At 46.5% G+C, this 27,578-nt stretch overlaps 2 protein-coding genes across 2 annotated transcripts in view; both read right to left on the reverse strand.

Moving 5' to 3' along the window:
• The window catches only part of OVCH1 (ovochymase 1), a 33,267-nt gene extending 32,358 nt beyond the window's left edge, over window positions 1-909 (reverse strand). The window contains 1 exon segment of the mRNA XM_063323991.1: window positions 826-909. Coding sequence (XP_063180061.1) covers window positions 826-909 — 84 coding nt within the window.
• Window positions 910-4,207: 3,298 nt separating this feature from the next.
• The window catches only part of TMTC1 (transmembrane O-mannosyltransferase targeting cadherins 1), a 151,280-nt gene continuing 127,909 nt past the window's right edge, over window positions 4,208-27,578 (reverse strand). Inside the window, exons 13-20 of the mRNA XM_063319125.1 lie at window positions 22,020-22,128; window positions 16,709-16,811; window positions 13,519-13,654; window positions 12,618-12,762; window positions 12,087-12,224; window positions 11,582-11,704; window positions 10,133-10,210; window positions 4,208-9,382 (exon numbers count right to left, since the gene is read on the reverse strand). Coding sequence (XP_063175195.1) covers window positions 9,242-9,382; window positions 10,133-10,210; window positions 11,582-11,704; window positions 12,087-12,224; window positions 12,618-12,762; window positions 13,519-13,654; window positions 16,709-16,811; window positions 22,020-22,128 — 973 coding nt within the window. The 3' untranslated portion in view covers window positions 4,208-9,241. The remainder of the gene's footprint in view (window positions 9,383-10,132; window positions 10,211-11,581; window positions 11,705-12,086; window positions 12,225-12,617; window positions 12,763-13,518; window positions 13,655-16,708; window positions 16,812-22,019; window positions 22,129-27,578) is intronic.

Consider the following 27,578-nt stretch of genomic DNA (forward strand, 5'->3'; position numbering starts at 1 on the left):
GGCAATCACAGTTAATGTTCTCTGGAAAAAACCCTCAGTCCTCACCCAGCAGGGAGGGATGCACACACTGCCAGGCCTGCTGGACCACGTGCTGGGTGGACAGCAAGGGGTGTGCTGCCTCCCCTAGGTCATCTCAAAAACATGATCATTTCAGCAAAGATCACACAGGAGGGGTGTTCTCAAATACTTGGGAGACACAGAAAAGGAACCAATTGCAATTCCTCATACCGGAGGTCCGCTTCTCCAGACTGTGTGGTTTCAGGAGACGGGTGGCACGAAGTTTCCTCTCCTTTGCTGAGAAGAGGAAAGTAGCTCTTCCTCCACTCCCTTCAGCTGGTCCATGTCTGCATCAGCTAAAAATCGCTTTGTTAATCACTCCTGTCCAATGTGTCTCTCATGCCAATAGGAGGGGTCCCCTGCCTCTCCCAAGCCAAAGCTGGGGTAAGAGTTCAGTTCCCAGGCATGCAAACATAAGCAACATAATGCTCATGATTTAGGAGGTATTTGCATCGTGTTTGTCCCAGGTGAGAGCCTGGAATAACTCACTGGAGTCACCAGGAGGCTGAGTCTGGACCCAAAATGTTACCAGCTATCACAATGACACCCCTCCAGCCCTTTCTTTAACTTTGGGTCCTATGTCCTCCGTGTAGGCTTGAAGGCAACGTTACTTGCTTAACCTTCCCATCAGGTTAGCAGGCATTAGAAAGCCCACCAATCTCTCACACCACCTTACCCAAAAGCCAGTGAACTGAGGAACCCATATCTTTCTCCTCTCCCTGGGCGGCCAGCCACCCCAAGACCTTAGCAGCAACAAGAGGAACTCACCCCACAAGGTTGTGGAGGATCCTCGCACAACTTCTGCAGCACTCCTGGCTGTAGAGGGGCCAACTGAGCTCCTTGCTTCCCCATTCAGCCCAGACTCTCTCCCTCCCTCCCTTTTTTAATACCCTTTTATCATATTCCCAGGATGCTCTCTGGCTTCAAAGCATTCGACTACTGCAGAAAGCACAGTCACAAAATCAGGAACAATTTTCTGAGTCATTGACCTGGACCAAGCTCTCCCTGGCCCATGCTGCTGACTAGCTTTTCCAACAAGAGACTGTGGTGATTATTGCTATAGCAGCAAGTCTACTAGTGAAGTAGAAAATAAATAGACTTTATCAGTGAGGTAAATGATGGAGAAAACACCATTCCCTTAGGTAGGGAAAGAAATAACATTAGCAACAGCAGAAGGACCAGCATCATGTTAGAGCAGGATAGGAGGGATAACAGTTATGCGGTTATCTCATCTCTTGCCCCAGCTGGGCAGATCTTTTTAGCGCTAGCTTCATTACCAAATCCTTCTCTTACATATAAGCATCCCCAGGAAAGAAGTTTTTACGTGGATGTGAGAGCAGGCCAGACAGGGAGATATAAATATGTTAGCCACTACAGGAGGATGCGTAAGAAAGATTTGAGAACATGGTCCCATTCATTGCTCTCCTAGGCACTTTCCTGACCTGACTGCCCCAGGGTCACCAGTTAGCAAGCTCAGCAGAACCAAGCCATTTGTCTTTCATGCACAAGCAAGGGACCACACCACAGCTGCACAGCCTGCGTGGGGAATGGCTCACTTGCCACAGCAACCAGGAGAGGGCTGCAGCAAGGAGCATTAGATGGAGAAGGTAAAAAAGGCTTCCAGTCCCAGCAGAGCTGCAGGAAGGGCAGCCCAAAACCACCCACTAGGGACAAGCACATCAAGCTTTGGTATGATTTATGAAAACTGACTGGTTATATTCACCTGTTTGGTACCCTAAAAGAGCAGGTAACTCCTGGGCTCACTGCTATAACGCCCACACTGAGATACATCTCCCCACAGCCCACACACAGGACTCACCACATGGAACAAGAAGAGACAGCAGCAGCAGCAAGAGAAGCCCTGCTCCCACCACAGCCCAGGGAAAGTACCCAGTGCTGGAGCCTGGCCTGGGCTGTGCTACTCACAAGAGACACAGCCCTCCTTCATCCCACCTAATGAGCCCCTTTAATAGATGAGGGGGCCAATGAGTTTTGTCAGCTGAGGCTGCAGGGATGCAAAGCAGGTGGGTTTGGAGGCTCTCTGGCCATGTCTTGCTGGGAGTCACCAGCTCCCTGGGCTTTCCTGTTTGTAGTTTGCTGCCCGCTTTACACAGGGACCATATCAGAAGCTAATGTCCCCCCTCACCATTGCCACTAGCCCTGAGCTGCCTTAATCCTTGCGGTTTGAAACAAATCTTATTGCTTTTGCTAAGGAAAGTTAGCACAGGCAAAGGTGAGTCCAAGCCAAGTTCCTTGCCCTGTGGCCTCTCCTTGCCCGGGCCAGCTGGGAAGAGTGTGTTTATAAGGCATGGTGGTGTGTTTGCTTCTTCCTTCCTAGGGGACACCAATATAGTTGGGCACCTCAAGCAGCTTTTAATCTGTGAAGCAACCTGTGGGATTTACGGAGAGGCTTAAGTAGCTGCCATACGGATGAGGCTGGGAGTGTAACGATAGGACATGGGGGAATGGTTTCAAACTCAAAGAGGGTAGATTTAGATTGGATATCAGCAAGAAATTCTTTACTGTGAGGGTGGTGAGGCACTGGAACAGGTTGCCCAGGGAAGCTGTGGATGCCCCATCCCTGGAAGTGTTCAAGGCCAGGCTGGATGGGGCTTTGAGCAGCCTGGTCTAGTGGGAGGTGTCCCTGCCCATGGCAGGGGGGTTGGAACTAGATGGTCTTTAAGGTCCCTTCCAACCTAAACCATTCTATGATTCTGTGAGAATGATTTGACCTTTTTTACAGGGAGAGCTGCTATCCACATACTGCAAGAGCAACTAAAGCATGGAGGTGCCTTTTCTTTGGGGTCAGGAGCCGCAGAGCCCTGCCGGGTGCTGCAGTGCTTCCAGGCAGGCAGGGCCCTGGCATCACCCACAGCAGAGCAGACATCTCCACCCCACCTCAGGAGCTGCTGAGCAGCCCAGGGGCTGCACAGCCCAGAGGAGGTGAGTCCTGCCCAACCTGTCCCCACTTGCCATGCCACTGCCTGTCCCCATGGCCACTGCCTGCCCTGTTGGCCAGCTGGCAGTGGGAAGGCCCCTCTCCTGGGAGGCCAAAGGCCAACTACATCTGCAGGCAATGGAGGGAGGCAAGGCCATCATGCTGTATTCCTTGTTCTGCTGAAAGGGCAAAACCTGCAGACTGCTCCACAGGGCAGGATCCAGGCTGTGACCTGGCCGTACATCTTATTTCTCCATCAGTACAAACAAGGACCTGGGCAGCGGGTCGTTGGTAGCAAGCTCCAATAAGACAACCTGCACTGTTGGGATCTGGGAGAACTTCAGTGTGTATGGGCTGACCTCAATGTGAGCGTGCAATTCCCCTTCATGCTACAGAGGGTTTTGCACACACCAAGATGGCAGGAAACTCTATGGCTTGTGTTACGGGCTTTTGATTCTCCTTTAGGTCCATTTTCAATGGAGATGTTTATCACCATCACGATCACCTGAATGAACCCAAACCCTGGGAGCACACAGGAGCATCTGGGAATGTCTGCCACGAAGAAGGGAATTAGAACAAAATGAGTTTCTTTTAATTTCTGTTCTGTTTTTCTCTTTGCACTCTGTAGAACTGACACATTCCTGACCATGTGTAAAGCCTGACATGAAGAACTTATGCCAGTATAACATGTCCAATCATCAAGACCGTGCAAGCACCAGCCCTCATCCTTTCTCATGCTCAGGCTCCAAAAAATGCCTGCTCCAATATTTCTATATGGCCAGACTCAAATACATGTGCTGCTGCATAGCTGCTCCTACATGACCAATAACTGGGACTCCTTGGGCAGTAAAATGTAAGTCAAGTGGAGTAAGAAACTTTGGCCCTTCCACCTCCAGAAGAACTTGTTCCTGATTGGTCCTAAGGAACAGACCGACTCCATAGCCAAGAAAACAAAACCAGACACAGCACTCACTTTTCTTACTTTTTATATAAAATAGACATTTACATACATTTTCTTTTGCAGAGACTTCGAGCATAACTCCTGTACGTGAAATCTAGCCATAAATCCCACAGTGAAAAAAAGCAAAGACTTTGCAAATTCCTGCACCACTGACATACATCCAGCTGCTGCTAAGTGTGAATTTATTTTTTAAAGATTTCTAATCCACGGGCTGTTTTCTTGTGGTTGTTTGTTTGTTTGTTTTTTTAAAAAAAAAAAGATATGCACAACTGATTAAAAAAAAAATTAGGTACAGAAATAAGAACCATATGAACAACAGGCAATGCAAACAACTCCCGCATGAGAGGAACACGCAGTGTGACATCCACTTCAGGCAAAAATTTCTACAGTAATACAGTTGTAGAAGCCATAACTTTTACAGAGGATACCACCGGGGGTATTTTCCAGAAGGAAAAATTTTCAGCAAGGCAGTACAAACATGGCGATGAACTTTTGCACAAAGTTATCGAGATTACCTGAAGCAACTTTGCCACATTAAAACACTAGTGAACGCCAAGCGCGCTTTTTTTTTTTTGCTTTTTCCTTTTTCTTTTTCTTTTTTTTTTTTTTTTTTTTTTGCTGCTGGGTTTAAATGTACATGAAAGCAAAATGGTGCATTTTGAAATTGCTGCAAGAGACTGAAGGTTGGGGAAAAAAAACCCTCTAAGGGCTAATTTTTTCCAAAGATTGTGCATAATTGCATATACGAAAGATAGAAATTGAGCACTTGGTCGACTTAATCACATACAGATTGAGGAGACTTAAGCATATACCAACTGCTTCACCGAGCTGGAGGGCAAGTGGGCCAAAAGATCATACAACTATATTCTAAATTGCCTAATTATTAAAATCAGAACGACAATTATCTTCTCTCACCAAATATTGTACACTATATCTGGCCTGGTTTCTGTAACTGTTGAGAAGATTTCATAGTTTTTAGATAATTTTAGGGGCGTCCAGCCTCCCCTGCAAGTTAGGCTCTTTATTTTGGATTTTTTTTTTGACTTATACTTCTTCCACCCATGTGCCTGCGTGCACACACACCCCCCACCCGTCCTCGTCAAGATCTCAGGAATGAAGGCCATTTGCACTGCTGCATTCACTTACTGTTTGGCCAAAACAAGTTGCCTGCACATTTGTAGGGAAATCTAGTCCAAGGAGTCTCTGAGAGAGAGAAAATGCCCCCCACTGCATCATTTATCCCAGGGGATGGAAAAAGAATGGAAGCAAAGAACGCTGGACTTTAAATAAGCAATAAAATAAACAAAAACCCATCAGCTGAAAATATTATTCACGGGGAAAGGAAAAACCAACACAATTATTATGTTTTTCATTTAGGATTAAAATGCACAGCGAGTACACGAGAGTCCTGTCTAACCAGCTTTCCGTTAATTCTCCGCTTTAATATTGGTGAGCACTGAGGTTTAGCCAAAGCAACTTGGAGAGAGAGCGAACTCTCCCCCACCAGGTAGAGCTCCAGCCATTTATTAATTTGTAATCTCTGCTAACCATGCTGAGCACTGGAGTTGGCAGAAAACAATGTATTTATAAGTCATTATTTTAGAAGCTGTGCAATGCTAGAGAAAGAGGACATTTCCTATGATTAATTAGCATAATATCCAGTTTATCACAAGGTAAGTCGCTCTATTTATCTTCCACAATAGCATTCCATTTTGGTGGAGGTAACCCATTTCATATCATAGTCCATTCTTCTTCTTCGCCTGCAATAAACCTTTCACAAGATTAATGTCCTGAACGAACACAGCATTTCAGCACGGACGCCAACGAGACAGGGAGTCAAGCTCAACACTTTGCAAGGGTTTAACTGCTTTGGTAGCTTAGGGTCCGAATCGTCCTCCAAATATGCTGCCAGTTCGCAGACCGTCATCCTGCATAGACGGGGTATAAGGTGCTGGTTCAGGAAAGCAGGGTTCGTGACCGAGCCCTCTCTGTAACTACCATAAACCCAGCTCCAAAATGTGGAAGAGTTGGGTTTCGGCATTTAAACATAATCCGGTTCAGCTGGGATTAAACTCCGTGGATATGCCACCTGCCTAATTCAGGCGAGTGGACGAACATAGGCTATGCCATCCAACCAAACCGCCCCCTCACCGGGAGGATGGTCTCATCTTTCTACGGTATTCTGCAAGTAAGGCAGTGTTGCCAAAAAGGACAATCCTTCTCCAGGATCTGGGAGGGGGACACCCAAAGCTATATTATACTTTTACACGTTCACCAGTTTTGGGAGGTCAAGGTGACTTTGATCAGGTTCTAGGACAAGAACAAGACAATCATTTGTACCAGGTCTCTCAGGAAAGACAAACTAAGTTTTAAGCCGAAGTAAAAAACACAAAACGAAGTCATCCCCCTCACAAAGCATTGCTATAAAAAATACAACTTCTTTTATATTTGAAAAAATATGTTTCATTGGCCACAATTTAAAGCCACACTGTGGTGGGGCTTGTAGAATATATTGTATTTATTTAATATATCTTTATAAGACAAAGTTTATAGCTGATACACATTTTTAAATGAAACGTATCTCCCCCCACCCCTATCCCCCATCCTTCGGGTAGCTGTCAGGGCACTCTGCAGATGCCTGCTACGCCGGGGGCTTTGCATGACACTGCTGCTGGGGGGCTGCACCAAACACTGCTCTGCCAGACCCAAAACTCGCTGCCACGTGTCAGTACCGTAGGCAACCAGCCAGCCTGGGCACACGGCTTTGGTGAACGTGCCCCCAAAGACAGGCTCACCTTGGGGCAAGGCAGAGAGCTTTACAGTCCAGGTACCCCTGAATACCCCAGCAATGAACCACCTACAGCTCTGCAATGCACGGTGGGCAACCAACTGCTCTCGGAGACCCTTTAAGCTTCGGTTTCCCCATCCCATGGGATTCTGCTGGTGCTAACCCGCCTCCTTCCAGCGCCAGGGCTGTGCAAAGCCACTCCACGCATGGCATCCATCAGAGCGCCTACACTGGGGATCTGCAGAAACATCAGGTCAGCAAGTCCACGGTCATAAAAGTTGTGCGACAAGACAAGGGCTGCTGACCCAGCCCCAGGCCTTCAAACCCACCCTTGGCCCTGGAAAGGAAAGGGCTTTCACCCAGCCCAAGCTGGGTAAAAAAGGGAAAATTCACCAGCAAAAGACTTGCTTGGTCTTGGTCCCTGCTGCTTCCTTGGGACTAATGAAGCTGGTTCGAAGGGAGAGAACCCAGAAATGTGTGTCGCCAGCTTCTGCCCCTGATGCTCTCTCCTTGCCACCAACCTTAGGAGCTGGCCTCTGCCTAGCTGTAGCCACTGGCCAGTCTCCTTGGCCAGTGGGGACCAGTACCTCCCAAGTCCAGCCTTGTCTCAGTGGGCACACAAACGTGGCTCCAGTGGGTCCACAAGCCCTTGCAGGGCAGACACTTGTGCCCTCCTGGACTCCCTCTGAGCTCCAAATGCAGTTAGAGTCATGTTAATGATTTGTCAGTAATTTGACAACCAGGAGAGGCTAAACACTGAGCTTTTTAAATGAAGCTAGCGAAGCCACCAGCACAGGGCTGTCCGATCCCACTGAGAGAATTTGGAGCTTGCCGAGGTGCCAGGGACAACAACAACTAAGGCTGGGTGCCATGTGGGTCACTGCCACACAGGCTTTTCCTGACAGATATATATCAAGGCCTCACATACCTAATTTGAACTGTCCTTTACTAATAATGCCAAACCTTGGGCTGCTCTTCTGCAGGGACCAGCCACAATCAAGCTCAAATATAGCAACTTTTATGGCGGTTTCCTGCTGCAAGAGGAACAAACTGATGACGTACCCTGATGTCCAAACGCAAAGGCAGTGGCACCAAGCACGATCCCACCAGTGCTCGCTGTGAGCTGGTACAAACTCTGGTGGAAGCAGCAGAAGTGCCGTTACAGCAGCACCAGTTTGGTCCAACGTGCTCCGCAGCCATTTGCTTTAGAGACATCCTCAGGGGGAGTTATTCAAGCACGCCTCGGTGGTCCTTCAGACCATACGAGTCACAATGCCCAGGCACCTGGCCAGCTGTGAAGAATACTGCCCAATTTGTATAAAACAGAGAAAATATATTAATTTTTTGATTATTATAAGTTAAATAAATAAAGCTCAAAAATAAAAGCCCCAATTCCGAAGAGAATTTTTTCCCACCTCAGTATTTAAAAATATAGATTTATTACTGATCAGCTATAGGTCATTTTCTGTATCTTTCTGGGGAGGGGATGAGAACACTTTGACAAAGTGTTTTGTCAGTGTTATCACCATGACAAAAGGGCTTTGTCCCTGCACATCCATAAAAAAAGCCTCCTTTGTACCTTTCCAGCCTGGGAAATCTTCCCTAATCTCTCTGTGGCTTTACTTTACCTCCTCCTATATTGATCACTTTGGTTGTTTGTTTTTTGTTTTTTTTTTTACTGGGGACTGGACAGGAGGACAAGTAATCCTAGAGCTTCCCATTGCCTTTTGATGCTTCCATTTTTTTCAGAGTAATAATTATTTGGCCCAGAAAGAGAGGGCAAAAGGTAAAGCCATATGATATATAACTATACTGACATCATGAACCTGAATTATTACAAAATTACTATCTTATGAGTAAAACATTCAGGTGAGGTTTTCCCTCAAAGGATCATTTGTCCTACTTGTAGAATCATCCTTCTAGGGTGATATTCAGATACTATTTTCCCTTTCTTTAGAATAATTTTCAAGTCATGTTTAAAGCTGCAAAAGTGGCCACGATTTCCTCAGCATTAACCCCTTGAAACCTTTTTATGTGACCATTATGACCATCTTTCCTGGTTCAGAAGGACCTGGCAGCACTTGCAATGAAGCCCATCAGTGGTACTTTACATGGACAAGGTGAGCCTATGTTGAGTAACAGAAGGTGCCACTTCACCCTCGCTGCAATGGACGCGTGCTTTGTCTCCACAGTTTCCCCAGTGACAACCAAGATATTGAAGGTACGTGTCCCACCCACACTCCCGGTGTGATTAAAATGGGTTCAGCCTAAACATAAATCTTGATTAAAGGAAGGTTTTCATTCATTCTTCAGCATGTCCCACAGGAGCTGAGTGTCTCCTGTAACTTTGGTCAAACATAAGCATGCATTCAAAATTTGCCTTCCGTAATTCTGAATCCTATCAAAGTTCCTTCAGCATCACCATCACTTTGAGCAATAGGCTTCCACCATACTTTTCTCCAAGGGGCATGAGTTTCTTTCCACTGGTGATGGAATGCTATGTTTGGTCTTTCTCCTGGACTTCCTGAAACCGTTTCTCCAAGCGATCCAGTTTGGCCAGATTCTCTTTCAGCAACTTGCTGTTTGGAACCAGCTGTAAGGCTTTCTCATAGTAGCCACGAGCAGTGATGTAGCTTCCCTACAAAGAAAATGAGTGACAGATCTCATTTGCATTTCCTGACATAGAAAGTGCATTCCTTGGGAATGGTGAAGACTGTAATACGAAGGGAAAAGAGTTTATAAACCTTGACATTGTTAGATAACAGGAATATTTCTGCATTATGAGATGGATCATTGAGTGTCATTAGCCTAAATTTGATCAAATACACATGGCAAGAAGTAGATTTATATTTTTCTGTTACGTTGTAACAGAAGAGTTAATTTTACTTGATGATAGGACAGCTCAAGGACACAATGTGACTCTTTTAAGAGTCACACAATGTGACTCTTTTAAGACCCAAATCATAATGATATGCTAAAGTATTCAAAAAGATAAGCAAACACAAGGTGGGCTGTCTATTTCCATAAATTCATGCCAGTATTCTGCATTAGACGTCTTTATTAAATTAATTAGGCAGAGAGGAATCTTAAAAGTCGACTCACGGTGACATTTTTTAAGGTAGGTCAACAGTTGAAACCGGAAAACTTTAGAGACGGGCAGGTTGCTCCTTGCAGCCTGCCCTCTTACAAATATGGGATTTGCATTATAGGATACATATTCCCAAGCAACCTGACGAGGACAGACTTTTCTGCTTTTTGGATAAATACGCCAGGGACACTCACTGTTCACAAACATGCAGCTCTTGGCAGCCTGAAACAAATATAGCTTTCTGCCCTGAGTAGTTGTCTCTGCTTTTGACAGCTTAAGGTAAAGAAAGATTGTCATTACCTTGATGTGCTCAATGCCTCCCATATTCATCCAGGCCTGCGCTTGGTCTGGGTTGAGCTCCACAGCCCGTTTATAGCTCTACATAAATATGAAACATTTTTAGGTTAAGAGTCTCAGTCTTCAGACAAAAGCACTGCTTGAGGGGAACAAGAAACGAAGTTTCCTCTCCCCCTGAATCCATTTAAAATATAATTTCAAATTCATCTCATATACAATGCACAAACTGAACTTCAGTTTCTTTACAGCAGAGGTGACATAACATACTGCTTCACCGCTGAGCTCATCTCACAGGTTTTCCCTGCCCACGGCACCGCATGAGGAGCCAGACCAACCCCTGTGATCCTCTCCCTGGCACTCTGCGCCACTGGCATCTCCTGCACATCAGGGTCATTTCCCTGGGCAGGTGCCTGCCACCCACAAGCCATGCGTGGGCTGTGAAGCTCCTTACCCGCAAGGCTTTAATTTGGAGCTGCTACAGCCACCTGCATGGAGGTTTTACAAGGACCTGAGGGCAGTCATAGAATTACAGAATGGTCCGGGTTTAGAAGGGACCTTACAGATCATCTATTTCCAACCCCCCTGCCATGGGCAGGGACACCTCCCACTAGACCAGGCTGCTCACAGCCCCATCCAGCCTGGCCTTGAACACTTCCAGGGATGGGGCATCCACAGCTTCCCTGGGCAACCTGTTCCAGTGCCTCACCACCCTCACAGTAAAGAATTTCTTCCTGATATCTAATCTAAGTCTACCCTCTTCCAGTGTAAAACCATTACCCCTCGTGGTCCTATCACTACACTAGAGTCCTATCTCTCCCCACTGCTTCTGCCACTGTGCGTGGGAGAAGAAGCAACGAGGACCTTCAGGACTCTGTCAAACAGCACCATTTTCATGGTGTCACAACAGGAAAAGATTCAAATCAGGATTAGACACCTCTGGGGACATTGAGAATATTCAGAACTGTCCCAGTAATGATATTCTGTGTGATATTTAATGCTAACATAATTTCTGAGCTATCAAGCCTCCTGCTCCACCACATAAGCCAATCTCTCAGCTATTAGGTAATGAGGTGAGATATAACAATGTGGTGGGCTCTCACAGGTCACCAAGCTTCCAGCTGTGCCTCATGGAGTCGGCCATAACCAGCAAGAGTGGCTGGGGCTGGATGGACCAAGGGTCTGGTCAATGAGAAGAGGCCTAGCTTCCTCCATAATCCCACCATGACTCTGTACTTAACCTCTTAGAGCAGGGAGCTGTATTTTCACCCAGGAATGAGGAAAAAAGTTGCAAGTAAATCTGGCAAAGTTAGCTGCCCCATAGCTGTATCTGTACTGCTGGTGAACTGCTGAGCTCCCACAGCCAACAGCCAGGGTGCATGCATCATTAGATGAGATGAGCTGACTCTACCTTTTAACCTACAAAACTATCCATAGGGCTTAGAGCAGTCATACCTCGAAAGCCTTGTCAAGGAGATTCTGCTCTCTTAGCTGGTTTCCTTTAGTGAAAAAGAGCTCCGATATGACTTTTGGATCCTTTGGTTTTAGCTGAAGAGCTTTTTCTATAGCTTCAAGTGCCTGTGAAAAAGCAGGAGGACATTATGGTACTGTATTCTGAGCCTTTCCACTTCTCATGCTCTCCTCACCACAAGGGCCTCCCAGCATAATAGTCATCTTCCTCCTCCCCTTTTTTGTCCCACAGTGCTAACACATGTGTAAATGAGTTTTTTAGATGCCTGTGGCAGTGGGTCTGACAGCAGAAGGAGCAGTAAGCAGTAAGAAAACCACACTGCCTAGCTTCAGTCACAGTACCTAGATAAATAGAAGGTTTTAGCGAAAAAATAAATCTACTGGATGTGCACTAAGGCATGTGGCTTGTCTCTGGAGAGATGGAACGTAAAATTCAACTTGAGCTGTCTGTGTGAGCCCTCGGGACAAGGCTACCCCATGGCCATGGTACCTTGACATAGTGCTCCTGCTTGCTGTAGATGGCTGACAGAAGACGGTAGCACTCCAGACACTCTGCATCCTCATTGAGTATATGGTTTGTCATCTTTTCAGCTTCCTTCGTCCGCCCCATCATTGCTAAAACCTGAGCCTGTGGAGCCACATTATAAAGGGTTACGATCATAAAAAACCTCAGCCCTCTTATAATACACGACGCTGCACCCAGCAGCTGGTGCTGGGCTCCTGCTTCTCCTGCTGGTGGTGTTAAGAGGCACCTCAAGGAAAGGCAGGAGGATTAACCCTTCCTAGCAAGAGGCAGGTCAGATTTTCTATATGCCATGTCCTGCTCAGCTGAAAGGCAGTGGCTGAGACACGGGTCTGAGGTCTGGAGTGGTGAGGAGGAAACAAGGATAGGAGAGATGGTCGCCAGATGGCTGGCGTGGAGGTAGAACCAAGCTCTGAGCCTTGGGCAACATTCACACTAACACAGCCATCCCGCTCCGCTTGTGTGGCCCTGCCCTGGCCAAGCTCACCCCGCACTCACCAGCGCCAGTCGGATCTCTTTGTTTGAAGGCTGCAGTGATGCGGCTTCTCTGTAAACCTGCAACGCTTCTTCATACCGCCCCGTGTTGTAATACAGAGCCCCCAGCGGGGACAGGACTTCAGCCTTCCGGGATACCTTCAGTGCCCTGGAATTTGGTAAAAAGAGATGCTTCCAGGTGGTGCACGGACCAAAGCGGAACACCGAGGTGTGGCCTGCAGTTGGATGGAGCAGCGAAGCTCTGACCTGTGCATGGCACGTTCATCCCACCCCGGGGAGCACAAATTTAATATCACGGGGAGGGATGAGCGTGCTCACAGCAGCAATCCCTTTGGCCACCTGAGAAGGAGAGAGGGGCACCTCCAAAGCAAACGTGAGCATGCAGCAGGGGTGGGGATGGCTGACGCTGGCAGAGCCCAGGGAGCGTGAGCACAAATCAGGATGCCAAAAAGGAGGCAAAAACTCCCAGACAGTCCACCCTGCTACATACTGGGAGTCAGAGCCTGCCTACTGGCACATTGCTGGGAAGGGCTTTGAATTCCTGATAGTGCCAAGGGTTTGGTGCTAGGCTGTGTGGCAGTTATAGCTGCTACTGCTGCTAACAACCTGCTCATGCCACTGAGAAACCTGCGGCTTTGCTGTTAGAGTGTCCCCCAGCCAAAAGCAGCACTGTGTCCATGCTGGGGGCTTGGGAAGTCAACGCTGCCTGAGTCCATGCTGCCTCTCCAAGCATTCCCCAAAAATAGCCAAATAAGCAACGGTAAACCTGGTTTCAAAAAGATGGAGAAGGAATGGGGGAAACACCAAACATGCACCGACAGATTCATGAATTAGAGGTGCTTCAGAGAGACAAGCTGTACAGGGGGAGGAAGGAAACCTCTGTTTCCCCATCCCAAATTCTTACCGCTTGTACCACGCTTCGGCCTCTTTGTTCTGCCCCAGGGAGCGGTGAAGCCTGCCCAGGTTCACCATGGCCACGTGGTGAGCGGGGCTCAGGCGGATGGCCTGCCTGTAGTGGGACACAGCTCGCTCCGGAGCGCCTGGAGAGGAGAACAACCGTTAAACTGCTGCCTCAGAAAAACCCCATCTCAAATTCAGCACGCAGTAATGCTCCAGGTGTTCTTTCAGCTATTGGGTTTTTTTTTTGGGGGGGGGGAGAACTCTTTTGAGAAAGAAATCCTGCCTCAGCCTTTCTAGAGATTAAAAAATAGCTGTCCAAATTAGGATTTAAGCTCCAGTATCCAGAGATGATCCTGAGAAATAGATTCTTCTGGGGTGGATTTTTGCAAGTCGAGGGTACAGTCATCAGAAGAAGACTGCTGACTGAAAGCACCCTCCTACCATGCTGCAGGGGACACTCATCACCCCCCTCTTCTTAAAGACAAAGCCCACCCCAGAGAGGGGGCTGCAGAGCACGTACCACCTCCCAGGAGAGCATCCTTCCACCCTGGCCCACTGGAGACAGGGAGAACAAGCCACCCAGTATTCCCCACAACCCCTGCACAACTGCAAATGGTTTCAGCTCTTTCCAGACAGAGACTACTCCCTCCATCTTTGCTACGCTGGATGCTGGATCTGCTCAGCCTCCGCGCACTGCTCAACAGGAATGGGGGTAGCTGCCAGTGACCAGCTAATTCCCATCTGCGGGCAGTAAATCCCAGCCCAGAGGTGCCCACGTGTCTCTTTTGGAGCAGGTAAGCACCGTCCCTGTGTTGCGGAGGAGCCATTGGGTGGCACTGCTTCGCTGTGCGAATACACCTACCGGCGCAAGGTCCCGCAGTCCATGACATCACTCAGCACCACAACAAAATACAACACCGTGCAAGAAGAAAGGTGCCAGACCACCACCCCCAAAGCCTAAAGTTCTATTTCTAATAGTGTATTTTTATTTAGATAAATAATGGCTTTCCTCAACAAGGATCTTGCAGTGCTTTCCTCAGGCAGGGCCTGCTGACAACCGGCTAAATAAATTAATGGGGCACAGTATAAAGTTCCAGCATTTCAGCAACATGAATATCGTATTTTTAACCCCAGTGCTCGTTTAATTGGTTTCTAGACTCTAGACCAGATAATCTCCTGATGAAAAGCAATACTCACGGATCTTTGTCCACCAACAAAGCTTTTGAGTACTGGCATTTTTTAAGCCAAATCACTTCACAATGTATTTAATTCCATTTCTAGCTGGAAAGCAGAACTTGAAAACAGCCTGTGCGTGTTGGGGCACTGAACTTGCTGCTGTGGGAATTTTATTTTCATAGCTTTTCGGATCTAGTTTGGTTTTCCTGAGACTACCTATGCGACATAAATGTAACATTGACACTTCTTGGCATCTCCTTTACAGGAGAGAGGAGGAACATCTGTAGGGAGATGTAGAAGCACCTAAGATTCACCCAGGGCCAACGATGTCTCTTTCAGGGCAAGACTTTTTCAAAACATCCAGCAGCAGCCTCAATCTTCTCTCACCGCTGAGCAGGCAGATGTTTTTTGCGAATCTGCTTACAAACCATCCTGGGAGGCAGCTGGGTGCGCACCTCAGTGCCTGAGTCAGCCAGTGCCTCCCCTGCTCCACAGGCGGCGGTGATGGGCATCGTTAAGGGAGACACGTTGAGTGTCTATGACCACTGCAGAGCTGTCTAGAGCTATGGCTCCCCAGAGCTGACACTTGCCGGAGGCTTGTTGCACCAAATCCTGCACGTTAATTGGAGTGGTGCTTCGCAGCATCCCCCTGCACCCGCTGGGGAACAGCACAGTCTGTGACGGGCTTGCTACCAGCCACTTCCTTCACGCCTTGTCATGTCTCCAGGAGGGTTATTTACACATCATGCCCGAAGGATCGAAAGTCAGTGGGTTGGTTTTTTCCCTGTTGCTTGTGTGTAGGGAAGTGTAGGAGTAAACCAGGAAAAGTTACCTTTGACTTTGGCAGAATACACAAGCGCAAAAAATAGAAAGTGCACTGCACTGCATTTGAACCACAGCTTTTGGCAGGAATAGGGTGGTTTATCTGGGTTGGGAAGCAAAGATGAGTACAACATCAAGAGCGAAATTACCGAGGAATTTTTATCACCTGCAAGCCTGAATTTTGCCAGGGCACAAATTCAGAACCTCAACCTCTGTTGCTAATGCCACGATGCTTTTTTTGGTTACGAATACTCCTTTTGGCTTCTTATTTATTTCGCACTGGTACTACAGAAGAGTGATGGCTGAGCATCAGCTCAGGAGTAGGACAGCCAGCTGCAGACTGATGGACACCATTGTCCTTTCTTCGCAAGCACCACTGGAGCCAGGCACAGTGTGAAAGGGGCAGAGTGGATAGCAACCACACACTTTTAAGCCTACAATATTTCATCGCTGAGTCTCAGCTCTGTTCTGGAGGGACCGGAGTGTGACAGTAGTTTGGTTTCCACTAGTCATTTGTCAAACTTGGCCTTGCTTATAAAGCTGTCAATAAAAGGCGGCGATTGCAGTGGCATTTTTTGTTGTTGTTATGTGGATGCCAGGAAGTGCCTGAGTCCAGGGAAGTTGGATGGGAACCAGGAGCCCAGAAAATAAAGGCTTTGGATGTCATTATGGAGCTCCTGAGAAATCATTTCACTCCACAGCATCCTAGGTTTTGTTTTCACAGATGATTGTGGCTTAAAAGCCATGTTTGTTTTTATAGTGGCTGCACTCAACCTTTACAGTGAAAGAGCTGCTTTGTCACCAAGTAGAGCTGCAAGCGCTCCGAAGACCATGACGATCCACTTGTGTGCCTGGGATTTGGCTTGATGGGGCCATGCTTTCCTGGAGAAATGGCAGTATTGTCAGGGTGCTACCCAGCTCAAATTGAAGAGGACAACTGCCTGTGCAAAGATGATGAGAAACACTGAAGGAACCAGCCGGGCTGAATGCCACTGCCGCACAGTGCCTGCATTGATTACAAATTTCAGTACGCTGTGCCATCTCAGCAGCGCGGGGATATTTATTTCCAAGCTACAGTGGAGGCACATGTATTGCTTCGGAAGCTTTTGACACCCTTTTAGATGTGTACTGGTGAATAAAACAAATCAATGCAAATAAGGCACAGAGGGAAAAATCCCTTGTTCCTTCTCACTTACCGGTATCAACCAAGAAAACACCGTAGTTGTTATGCAGATCGGAGCTCTCTGGACAATTCTCTATGCCAGCCTTATAGACCTCCTCCGCTTCCTTAAGCCGTTCCTTAAAAGAGAAGGAGATTTCTTAGCCGTGGCAGAAAGGGTGTCAGCACCATTTGCCGTATACCTGCATTTTGTGACAACTCCCTTCCTGCTCGGGGAGCTCGGGGTGCCAGCCCACCCCGTCTTCCAGGTAGCCAAAATTTTACCCCATGGCATAGATGCGATGCAGCTGCCGTCTGGTACCCCAGAGCAATTCAGAGAGCTTTCTCCCCCATACCTTCCCAATTGGAGCTACCTGTGAAACAAAAATGACAGCTGGAAAAGGCGGCTTGTGTGCAACATCAGCGAGCCCCAGCTGGGCATGCATTCAGCCGGGAAACGCAGAGTGATGGGGGTTGTGGTGGTTCTAGTGAGAAGTATCTGTCATCTGGGAGCTGATATATTTTAATTTATTTGTTTAATGAGCATCTCGCTGGCTTACTTTTACCCTCCGGAGCTTTGCTGTTCGTTTCCTATGCAGCAGGGAAAATACAAGGAATGAAAGCTTGGCATGCATGACGGCTGGGGGACGGGGAGCTCATGTAGGGGGATGAGGGAAGCTGGAGGAGGATGGGGGCAATGAAAGAGTGGGGAAAATCTGACAGATACAGATTAAAACCAGGCATTGTTAACATGTGAGATGTAGCTCACTGGGACCGACAGGACGTGCCACTGTGCTGATTCCCACATGCGCTGAGCCCTTACATTCTGCATAGATTTCAAGGAGGTTCGTTGGTGCTGAGGGTTTCTGGAAAATACAGATCTTTCCTTTGGGGACACCCTGCCTACGGAAAGTGTCCCACTGGCTGGGTTCTGTCTAGACTGAGCTACGGGCAGCCCGGTCCTGAAACAAAAATAAGGTGCCTTGTTTGCATCGAACAGCAACTTAATAAGGTTTCCATTTCCCTCCAGCCAGGCGGTGCATGCCCGCTGCTGCATGCTCGCTAGTTTGGCTTCTCACTGTCTTCCTTCCCCCCTAACCTCGGAGCCTTGCTGTTGGGTGTATTTATGGAAGGAAGCTGTGCACGGCATGGCGCAGAGGGGTGTCAGGCATGCCTCCAGCACCAAAGACACTTTTTCCAACTCTTCCCCTTCCGCAGAGAGGCATAACCCTACGGCGACAAACCCCATGGCCTCCTGACGATGCTCCCAAGCGAAAGCAGCTGCCTGGGTCTCCACTGAGGAAGGCCTGGAGCCACCAAGCTGAAATGAAAGGTGGGTCCATTCCCAGCTGTGGACTCTCCTCCCCTCAAGTCCTGCAAATCCCGGAGCCTCCAGGGCTTTCTCTGGATTTAAAAGGTGCACTCGATGGCAGCTTTTGTTCTGTAGCTGCTTAAATGTGTGGACTCCTTTCTCACCTCCTATTTCAGAGCTGGAGAGGTGGAATTAAACGCATTGGAAGACTATGACTTGATGAAAGCACAAGGTTTGTTGTGGTTAAGTACTTTCACATTTACATGATAAAGGTCAGCCAACAGAAAAGATAGTGTGTGATAAAACACAGAAACACATTTTTTAAAAGTGCTTGAGTTTGTACATTTTGGATATATTTACGTGAATTGGACATCATTATCCTGCGGGGTCAGCAAAAGTGTAGTGATCGTCAGAACTGACTAAAATGAAGAGCAATTTTTTGAGAAAGCATCTGTGTCACCGAGACATTAACAAGCATATTTTCAAAGTTTTCTGTATTAATGCCTTTTCCTCTAAGTTTAATTTTCAGCCAAGGAATGTGGCTTTGTGTGCACGTATGTCAGTTTTCTTCGTTTTACTTACTGATCATAAACCCGATCTTTAAAGCCAGGAAGGGCTGTGTTAAACTGGATTAGCAGTGCCCCATGTCAAAACATTCACACTCACCAATACTGAGCAATTTCAGCATTTTTATCATGGTTGCTTTTTTGGCACCCAACATCCTGACCCTGCATGCCTCAGGCTCAGCGCAGAGTCTGGGATGATTTCTCTAACAAAGTGTTTGCATTAAGCCTAGTCAGAAATTGGGAAGGGTGGGCCCAGCTTTTTGTGCCAGAGCTTTCTCCACCAGAGCTTTCTCCCTCACAGCCTCTCCTTTTCTTGGGAGAAACGCTCCAAGTTCATCAAGGCTTGATTCTCATTAACACTTAATAATGCCACTCCCAGGCCTTCATGAAACATTCATCAACCTCACAAAATTCAGAAGATTGGCTTAAAAAATGTATGAGATTTTTACGATATTAAAAAAATTATGCATGTGAGAATCTCTCAGTTGAACTCCAGGGTTTTTAAGTCTGGGGGTTTTTTTTATGGCTCAGTTTTTCAGTCTGGTTATGCCTGAGTAGGCTCTCCTCTGCAGCTGAGCAGGAGAAAAAGTTTCTTCTTAGTGTAGGCTGATATTACGCCATACACACACAAAAAAATCACGTGAATCCAGAAACTAGGGCCTGAAAAGAGCCACGAAGTAGCACGAGATGGCTGATGAAACTCTAAGGGCTGGGAAGAAGGCACTGTCAAAGCGCATCAGAGCAAATCCTGGGGAAGCAGTGCTAGAGGAGTGGTGTGGGAACGGCAAACAAAAATGTTTGATTTCTGATATTAGCACCACTGCAGTGATCATGGAAAACAAGGAAAACAACAATACATTGTGACCAAGTTATGATACCAAGCAGAAAGAGCAGAAAGAGCAGCAAGAAGGGCAAGCATTTATAAAAGGCGTAAACAAGCCAAACTTTTATACAATGTGGCGGTGTTTTTTTCTTTGTCAGCTCTGGCTTCAGAACCAACTACCAAGGAGAGAAGAGGGCAATCACATAGAGTTACAGGCTAATTCCCCGGCACATGAGACATTCCTCTGAGGAGCATTTTTTACAACTGTGGGAGGAAAGGACCCATAAGCCCTATTTCAGATTCACCACCTTTAAAACAGGGGGGAACATGCTGTGTGGGACCGACGAAGGCAATCCCCATACTACTTCACTGAGCTGCTTCCACAAGTTTCCCTCCTTCTTAGCCTTAGTGCAAAGCTGGAGGAGCTGCAGTTTGCCACGGGCACGGTCACCTCGTGAGTTATTTTAATGTGCCGCGTCTGGCATTTCAGCCCCTTTCTACCACATCCCAGCAAGAGGGAACCATTTTGGGCTCCCTTTCCCAAAGCTCCACAGCGATGCTGTCTCTGCAACCCACTGCATACTGCCTGGCATCACAGATACCCCAACAGCTGTGGGCCACAAGTCAACAGAAAAACAGGTTTTTAACTTTCAGCCATTTTGGAAACTATTGCTTGGACAAAGAGGAAAACTCCAGAGTGAAAAATGGGGTCCTGTCATCATCCTTTGTGCTGAAGATGCCAAAATTTCTGCCTGTACTCTTTCAGGAAGCACACAGAGTAAGGGTGTGATTCTGCAGCCCACGGCCACAGACAGCAGCATGTATTTATAGGACAGCCCCCACCATGGTCACTAGGATGGGTGTGCGAGGCAGGAGCTGCACGACCACAGCAGGTCGTCATCTGCTGTGGCTGAACAGGAGAAGGTGTTAAAAGCCTGCAGGAAATCACTGTTGTCCAAGGAAACTGTACTATCTATGTGTCTTCCCTACCGCTTACTCAAGTCACAAGAGGATGAACAATCTATACGTACAAGTAGATGAATTATTGCTGGACTTACTAACGGTGTTTGCTTTGGGCAGAAGGCCTCGGGACTCTATAATGGTTTTATTTCTCTGCTGACCTTACAATCGATGGTTCTAATTACTAATTTCAATTAATATTAAAACCAGGTATTACTGCACAGGACTCATTTCCTATACTTGCAGGAGACTCTTCATTGACAGGCTTATTCAAAACACAGTTCCCATTCAATAAGGTTCTTCTTTCAATTCATACGCTGTATTTCTAGGTTCCTGCAGCTGATATTGATAATATTGAAATATTTGAAAGTCACTTAAAAGGCAAAATAAAATAGCACACGTTTCAGTAACCCATATGTATCATAGGTGAATTTTGCAGAGTACCTACATCATTAAAGAAGCCTAAACCAGAACAAGACCTTTGCTTATAGTTTTGCTGAAATTTATCCACTTCCCTTACAGAGAGAAGATTTCCCTAACCAGGTTAATGGAAACAGTGAAAGACTGGCTTTTTGCTTTGTCTGTATTTGCATTCGGCAACCTTTTAAGAAAGCTTTAGCACCCCGTGCTACGGAACAGTTAGATCTGAAACTTGGGGGAGAAAAAAAAAGTTTTGAAAAGGCTTGCGGAGATGCGCTGGAGCTGTGCAGTTATGAAGACCTCATCACCCACCCCCATAGCCCCAGACTGGGGCCACGGGTTGTAGCTGCAGTCTGTGGGAGCACCGCCCGAAGCACAGCATCCCTCATCTGCTGCTGCAGACATGGTGAAAAGCAGGGCTCGGTGCTCTCGAGGTGAGCACCCGCGCTTTGTGGCTTCTTCTGAACTCAAGCATTTTGTGCCTCAATTTCCCTCTTCCTCCACGGGGACAATATTTCACCTCACAGGGACCTTGTAGAAATAAATCACCTAACTACAGAGAGTAGGGAAGGTAATGAGCACGGGGAACAAGCCCGAGAGGAAATGACTAATCCTGCCTCCAGAGCGCAGCCTGGGCCATGCGCAGTAAATAAGGCCTTGGGGCGCATATTGAACAATGAGGTTAAATAAAATATTGAACAGCTGCTCATTAAGAGCGACATAAAGCTAGCGAGCCTTCCCACCTCCTGTACGTGATCATCTACCACGGTAATTAAGGGCCGTATCCCAATGCGTGCATGCAAGGGGCAGAATTCGGGCTGCGGAGGCCACCTGGTTTCTGACATTTCCTAGCTTTGGAGTGATTTATTATGAAATCTCAAGGTTACCCACGTAGGCGTGTGTGTCTGAGGGGGAAGCGCTCGCCTATTCTGCTGTCACAACATTCAAGGTGCGATGCATTAAGACTCCACCATATACGCGGGGAGCTGCAGGGAGGATATTTACTCACAGCTTCAACAGCGATTTAATTCAGAGCCACATCATGTGGGTGTAATCACTCACTGCGAACAAGTTGCCTCCTATCCTGAAAAAAGTCACCCTTAAAGCAGCCTGAGAGCTCTCTGCAGACAGCCGCGGACCCACGCCTGCCACCGCACGCGTGCGAGGCGAGGATGCTCCACGGGGATGCGCAGGAGGTGTTGCGGCTGCGGCAGCAGCGCGTACGCACATGCGCAGAAGGCACGAGAGCTCGAGCGGTGCCTGGTACCTGTTCGGCTAGCAGCGAGGCCAGGCTTGAGTAAGCATCTGCGAACTCTGGACCATACTTAATGGAGTCCCGCAGTAAGATTACAGCTTCTTCCTTCTTCCCTTGGGATCTGCAGGACAGGAAAGGAGGGGAAAAAAGAAAGAAACGTTCCTGTAAGCACATGTTGAGGTCATCCCACTGATGAACTTTAAAGAGACGTGAAAGCCCCCGGCTTGACCTTTTCAACAAGGACTAAATGATTCACTCGTGCCTCCTCTCCGCGGTGTGCATGTCCAGTATCTCCTCGGCCCATCGCTGTTTCCATATGTTATTCTCAGGAGTTGGGAAGACACAGGCTTTAATGAATCCGCCATTTAGTCTGCTATTCGGGCAATCGTCATACTGAGCACTACTCAATGATCCCAGTGAAGACAAAACACCCCCAAAACAGTGCATTCCTCAACCCTGCACACTGAAGAGCAAAAAAGTATTTTATTTTGGCTATCAGGCGAGCAGTGCGGGCCACATGCTCTGTCTGCTGAGACATAACCACTAGATTTTGTAAACTTCTCCAGTCCTACTGTACACCTCCTCTCAATATTTCTCTTTATGACAAATACAGCAAATTCTGCCCCATTCATCCCATCAGGAGCTAAAGATACAAGAAGGACAAGATAGAAAAAGTGTCTCCGGGCATGAAGTACTGAACAAGACCCTCCTAGCGATGTCCTTGGGACGTCACATGCCCTGCAGGAAGGGATGCTGTTGGGGTAACACCGGGTTTGCAGTCAGCTTCTGGAGGTCTGGCTCCAGTCATGTCTCTGGGGCACTGACTGACCTGGGAACAGGACGCTTGCTCTCACCACCCCTGCTCTCACATCAGCAGGGTGGAGACACCAAAACATTTGCCTTTCCTTAAAAATACCCACAGAGTCTTTGCATGTTCCTGGACGAGTGCTGTTATAGATCCACTTATGACTCAGTTAAATTAATACTTTGAAATTAAAATATTGCGAAGTGCCTGGGATTTCTAAATAATTCCTTAGCAAGTCGACCATTAGGCTAGAGGAGTCTGTTCTTCTGATCCTAAGGGATATGAACAGAGATAGCTGTGAGATGGCTATGCTGATGAGCTAGGTTTTCTTCCAGCATTGCTCTGCATTTATTGCCATGGAAATCAGAAAAGGCTTCCCCAAACAAAAATCTAAGGATGTTTATTTATTTGAGCTACAATTTCTTCAGTATTGCTCTGTATTGCTTTCCTTGGAAAATGAGAAGGTTTCCTGAAAAAACATCTAAGGATGTTTAGCTGGACTGGAACAACATTTTCCTGGTGTTGTCTGTACAAAGACTATGAAGAGCAGGGCTTTCAAAAAGAAACAAAGGGCTCTGGGACACAGAAAAATATGTGAACACCTTGCTGCTTTGGCCTTAGATTTCATCTGAGTGACGTGGCCAAGTAACCAGATCTTGTTTATAAGGTGCAAATTTCAGCTGATAATATATGTGGCTTTGCAGATTTTTTCCCTTTCTAGCTGTGTAACTGGAAGAATATTTTGCCTGTGCATTAAGCTAAGTAAAAACAGTTGTGCTAGTCTTTTTCTTCTTCCAATGGTATTCCATATAAATTACACGAATGAAGCAAAAACAAATAAAGAACCACTTTTCTCCTACACTAATTAAAGACTAGCTAGCTTGTCAATTTATAAAACTTTTGGATCCCTTGGCTGAAGTTTCATGACACATTTTTATAAATCAAAAACAGATGACTGCTTTATAAAGGTATTGATGTTTGGCAAAAAAAATGTAGGAAATGCCAGCTACAGAAATAAAAGGATTAAGTGATCCACTCAGCAGCAGTAAAAGTTCCCATTAACCACAAGCATGCACTCTGAACATGGGGCAGTCCTCTTAATTGCTCTTTTTTTCAAAATGGCCTTTTTTTTTTTTTCGTTTGATCCAAGAACAATGTTTGTCTCCTGAAAGTGGGTGTAGAGAGGGAAAGATTATGGCGTCTTTTTATGTGACAGAGTGAATTACATTAAAAAAAGCAGATCCAGTAGTTTCTCCGAGGGCTCAGGCCTGCAAGATACCAAGCGCTCTGGCCAAGCACTTAAACGCGTACTTAACTTTTATGTATGCAAGTTGAAAATTAATTGCTGGCTGAAGTGCTTTCCTGGATCAAGGCCAACGCTTTGCAGGATCGAGGCCGTCATTTATATAAATCTCCTGCAATTTGGGAGAGCACAGAGCATTGGAAGAACGGTCCAATACACTAATTTACCATAAACTGGGGATCTGGATCAGGAAAAGCTAGGTAATGTATACCTTTACTATGATAGAGAGAGGAACAAATTCAACTGATACAAGGAATCTATGATCACTTAATCCAATTTTTCCCCAAATTACCTTGCCTGACAATGCCCTCTCCTGACTCCCTCTTCCACCCCAGCTCCCAGCCTCCCCTCTACAATCAGCATGCTCAAGCAAGGAATAGCTCTTTCCACAGGGAACATCTTGTCCATATTTTTGGAAGTGCCCTACAGTTGGAGAAGAATCAGCTTAAAACACCCCGCAGAAGTCTGGCAATGCACAGGGCTGTGTGTGAGCTGTTAGTGTTGTCCCAAAGCAGGGACCTTCTTAAAGTACATCGTTAACACTGGAGCGAATTTAATTTACAACAGAAAGAGTAACCTAGGAATTAGCGCTCTAGAGGACTTTTTAATCTTCAAGATTTGTTTTATTTTGTTAAGTTAGTTTGACTGCATTAAAGACAGAAACACAGAACTCAACAGGGGCTCCACAGCAGTTCTGAACATCTCACCTTGGTTTCACACCATAATCAAAGGGGAGCTTGCATTGTCTAACTCTGCATGTCTGAAAGGAAGCCTCTAAGCCTGTTCGACTCCCTGGTTTAAACTGATTCAGGTAATTTAGATGCACTCCTTTGCCATTTATCTATCCTGTGTGGATGACACAAAAGTGGGGGAGTGGGCAATACACTGCAAGGTAGGGCTGCGTTTCTGAGGGACCAGGTCTGACGGGAACCTCATGAAGTTCAACAAAAGCAAATGCAAGTCCTACGCCCAGAGTGGGACAACCCCGCGCACGAGCACAGGTTGGAGGTTGACTGGTGTCCTGGTGGACAATAAGTTGACCGTGGGCCAGCAATGTATCTTATGTGGCAAAGGCGGCCGGTCCATCCTTCCCCTATACATGATACTTGTGAGACCACTTCTGAAGCAATGTCTGCCCAGAGCTGGGCTCCCCAGTGCAAGAAAGGCATGGTCTTACTGGAGGAAGCCCAACAGAGGGATATTAAAGACAGTCAGATCACCCACTGCATTGAGGACAGGCTGAGCGGGCCATATCGGTGCAGCCTGGAGAAGAGATGGCTCATGGGTGGCCTCAGTGCTGCCTGCAACTTCAGAGGACACAGAGAAGCCAGAGCCAAACCCTTCTCAGAGGTACATGGTGACAGGATGAGAGAGGCAACAGACACAAGTAGGAACATGGAAAACTCTGATTAGATATAAGAAGAAATATTTTTCACCACGAGCGTGCTCAAACAGTGGAACCGGTTGCACGGACACACTGTGGCATCTCTGTCCTTGGAGGTGTTCAAGATTCAGCTGGACACAGCCCTGAGCAACCTGATCCAATTAGACTTGCTCTGAGCAGCGGGCTTGGCCAAATGGTCTCCAGAGGTCTCTTCCAACCTGTTACTTTTTTCATCTACTGTAAATCTGACACTGCCAGAGGTGGTTTTTTTTATAAACAGGCTACACGTATGTGATACTGAGGGATAACTAGAGCACTTGATGCAACACAGAGTATCCTCATCAGAGACCATACAGGAAGCCAGGCGCAATATCACTGAATGTTATCACTCAGTTTGCTTCTTTGAATGGAAGGGAAGAATGTTTCACTCTCTGAAAGATCTTAAATCTCAATACGCATAATATCTATCTGATGTTTTTTATCATCTTCAGACAGTTACACAAGCCTCTGTCAGCACATTCACGTACACAAATATCCAGAAGCCTGTATCACAGAGCGCAGACGGTCCTTCTTCCTCTGAATAGGTGGGTTTGCTAAACTTGGACTACATCACGGCAACAAACACACAGGTCACCTTATGTGTTACTCTACATTCAGAAGAGAATCAGTGCTTTGAAAGTGGACATTGTTTCTAGGCATTTCACTTTCCCCTTAAAAATGCAGCCATAACACTCTCAAAGCATGTAAGAGTTATGAGGCTTTTCTTCACAAGAAATAGTGTACTGAATATTGGAGTGCTTTACGTACCACAAATAAGTTCTCTCCCATTCTTCCTGCAACAGAAAGCTGAGATAAATATTTACTTCAAATGTTCATAATATTTTATTTCTTGTCTCTCTACAGAATATCCCACAGGCTATAAATTTGTGAGGTATTCTGAATGATATTTATCTCAGTTTTTCAAGCTGTATCTCAACAAAACTGAATCTCTAAGAGGAGTTAAATATTTATATAATGGGAAACTTCAAAATAAAACACAAGAAAGCAGTATCAGGCTGCTCTGTGTCACAGATCACAGACCAAGAAAGTGGAGAAAGAGGTTGCTCACTTTTAGGTAGGCTATCTTTTGGGTTTATTTAAGAAATCTGTTGGCATTGCTTAATTATCTACTCTCCAATATTTGTATTAGGCAAGAAAATGATGACATACAACTTTATTTTAGGGTATGTAAACAAAACCAGAGGCTTATTCAGCCATTACCCTGCAATGCTTCCTGAGAACATTCATCTTCTGGCACATAGCTGTCTTCATTATGCGCAAACAGAAAATGGAAACATCCTTTTTCATCTAGGACTTCCGCAGAAAAGAACTTGAGAATTCCACCCTGTGGTCCTCAAAACAGATTCTTACTCAAGCTTAAATCACAAGCAATGGATGCTTAAATAGAGAGATTATTTACAGGGAATAACGAGAGGCAGATTCACACATGGGAACAGCAAACCCATCCTTCCAAAACCCTGGAGTTCCCCTTTCTCAGCACTCCAGAGGAGTTGAAATCTAATATCCGCCATCAGATTTCTACACTATGAGCAGGGGTGGGTACAAGGAACCCTACAGTAGAGTTCAACTGGGAACTCCCCATGCCAGATGGTTTCATTACATGTTTCAGGACAAGTAGTGCTGTTACTGGACATGCCTTGAGTGTTGCAGATCTGGCTCTTCCTGATCCGCGCCATACACTGAAGCCTCTGCAAAGAGGACAGAAAATGCTTTGATGGCTTGACCATATATCCTCTCTCTGCCGTATGTTTAAAAATCAAAACACTCTTCAAAACGTGTCATAGCACAGCCAGAAAGTATTATCTGCCTGTAATATTCTGCAGAATTTCACTTATTACCTAGATTATACTAGCATTTACTGCCTGCAGAATACCGGTCGCCCTATATACATACATATGAAAGGATAACTTGGAGAGCCAGGTAGAAAACATAAATAAAGGCAAAGCTGTAGGAAGGGAGAACTTGAAATCCCTGCCTCGTTCCAGTCTGGTCATCTCAGGAGTCACCTTCTGCTCCAGA

Source organism: Chroicocephalus ridibundus, chromosome 1 (genome assembly GCF_963924245.1).
Source record: "Chroicocephalus ridibundus chromosome 1, bChrRid1.1, whole genome shotgun sequence".
Taxonomy (NCBI): domain Eukaryota; kingdom Metazoa; phylum Chordata; class Aves; order Charadriiformes; family Laridae; genus Chroicocephalus; species Chroicocephalus ridibundus.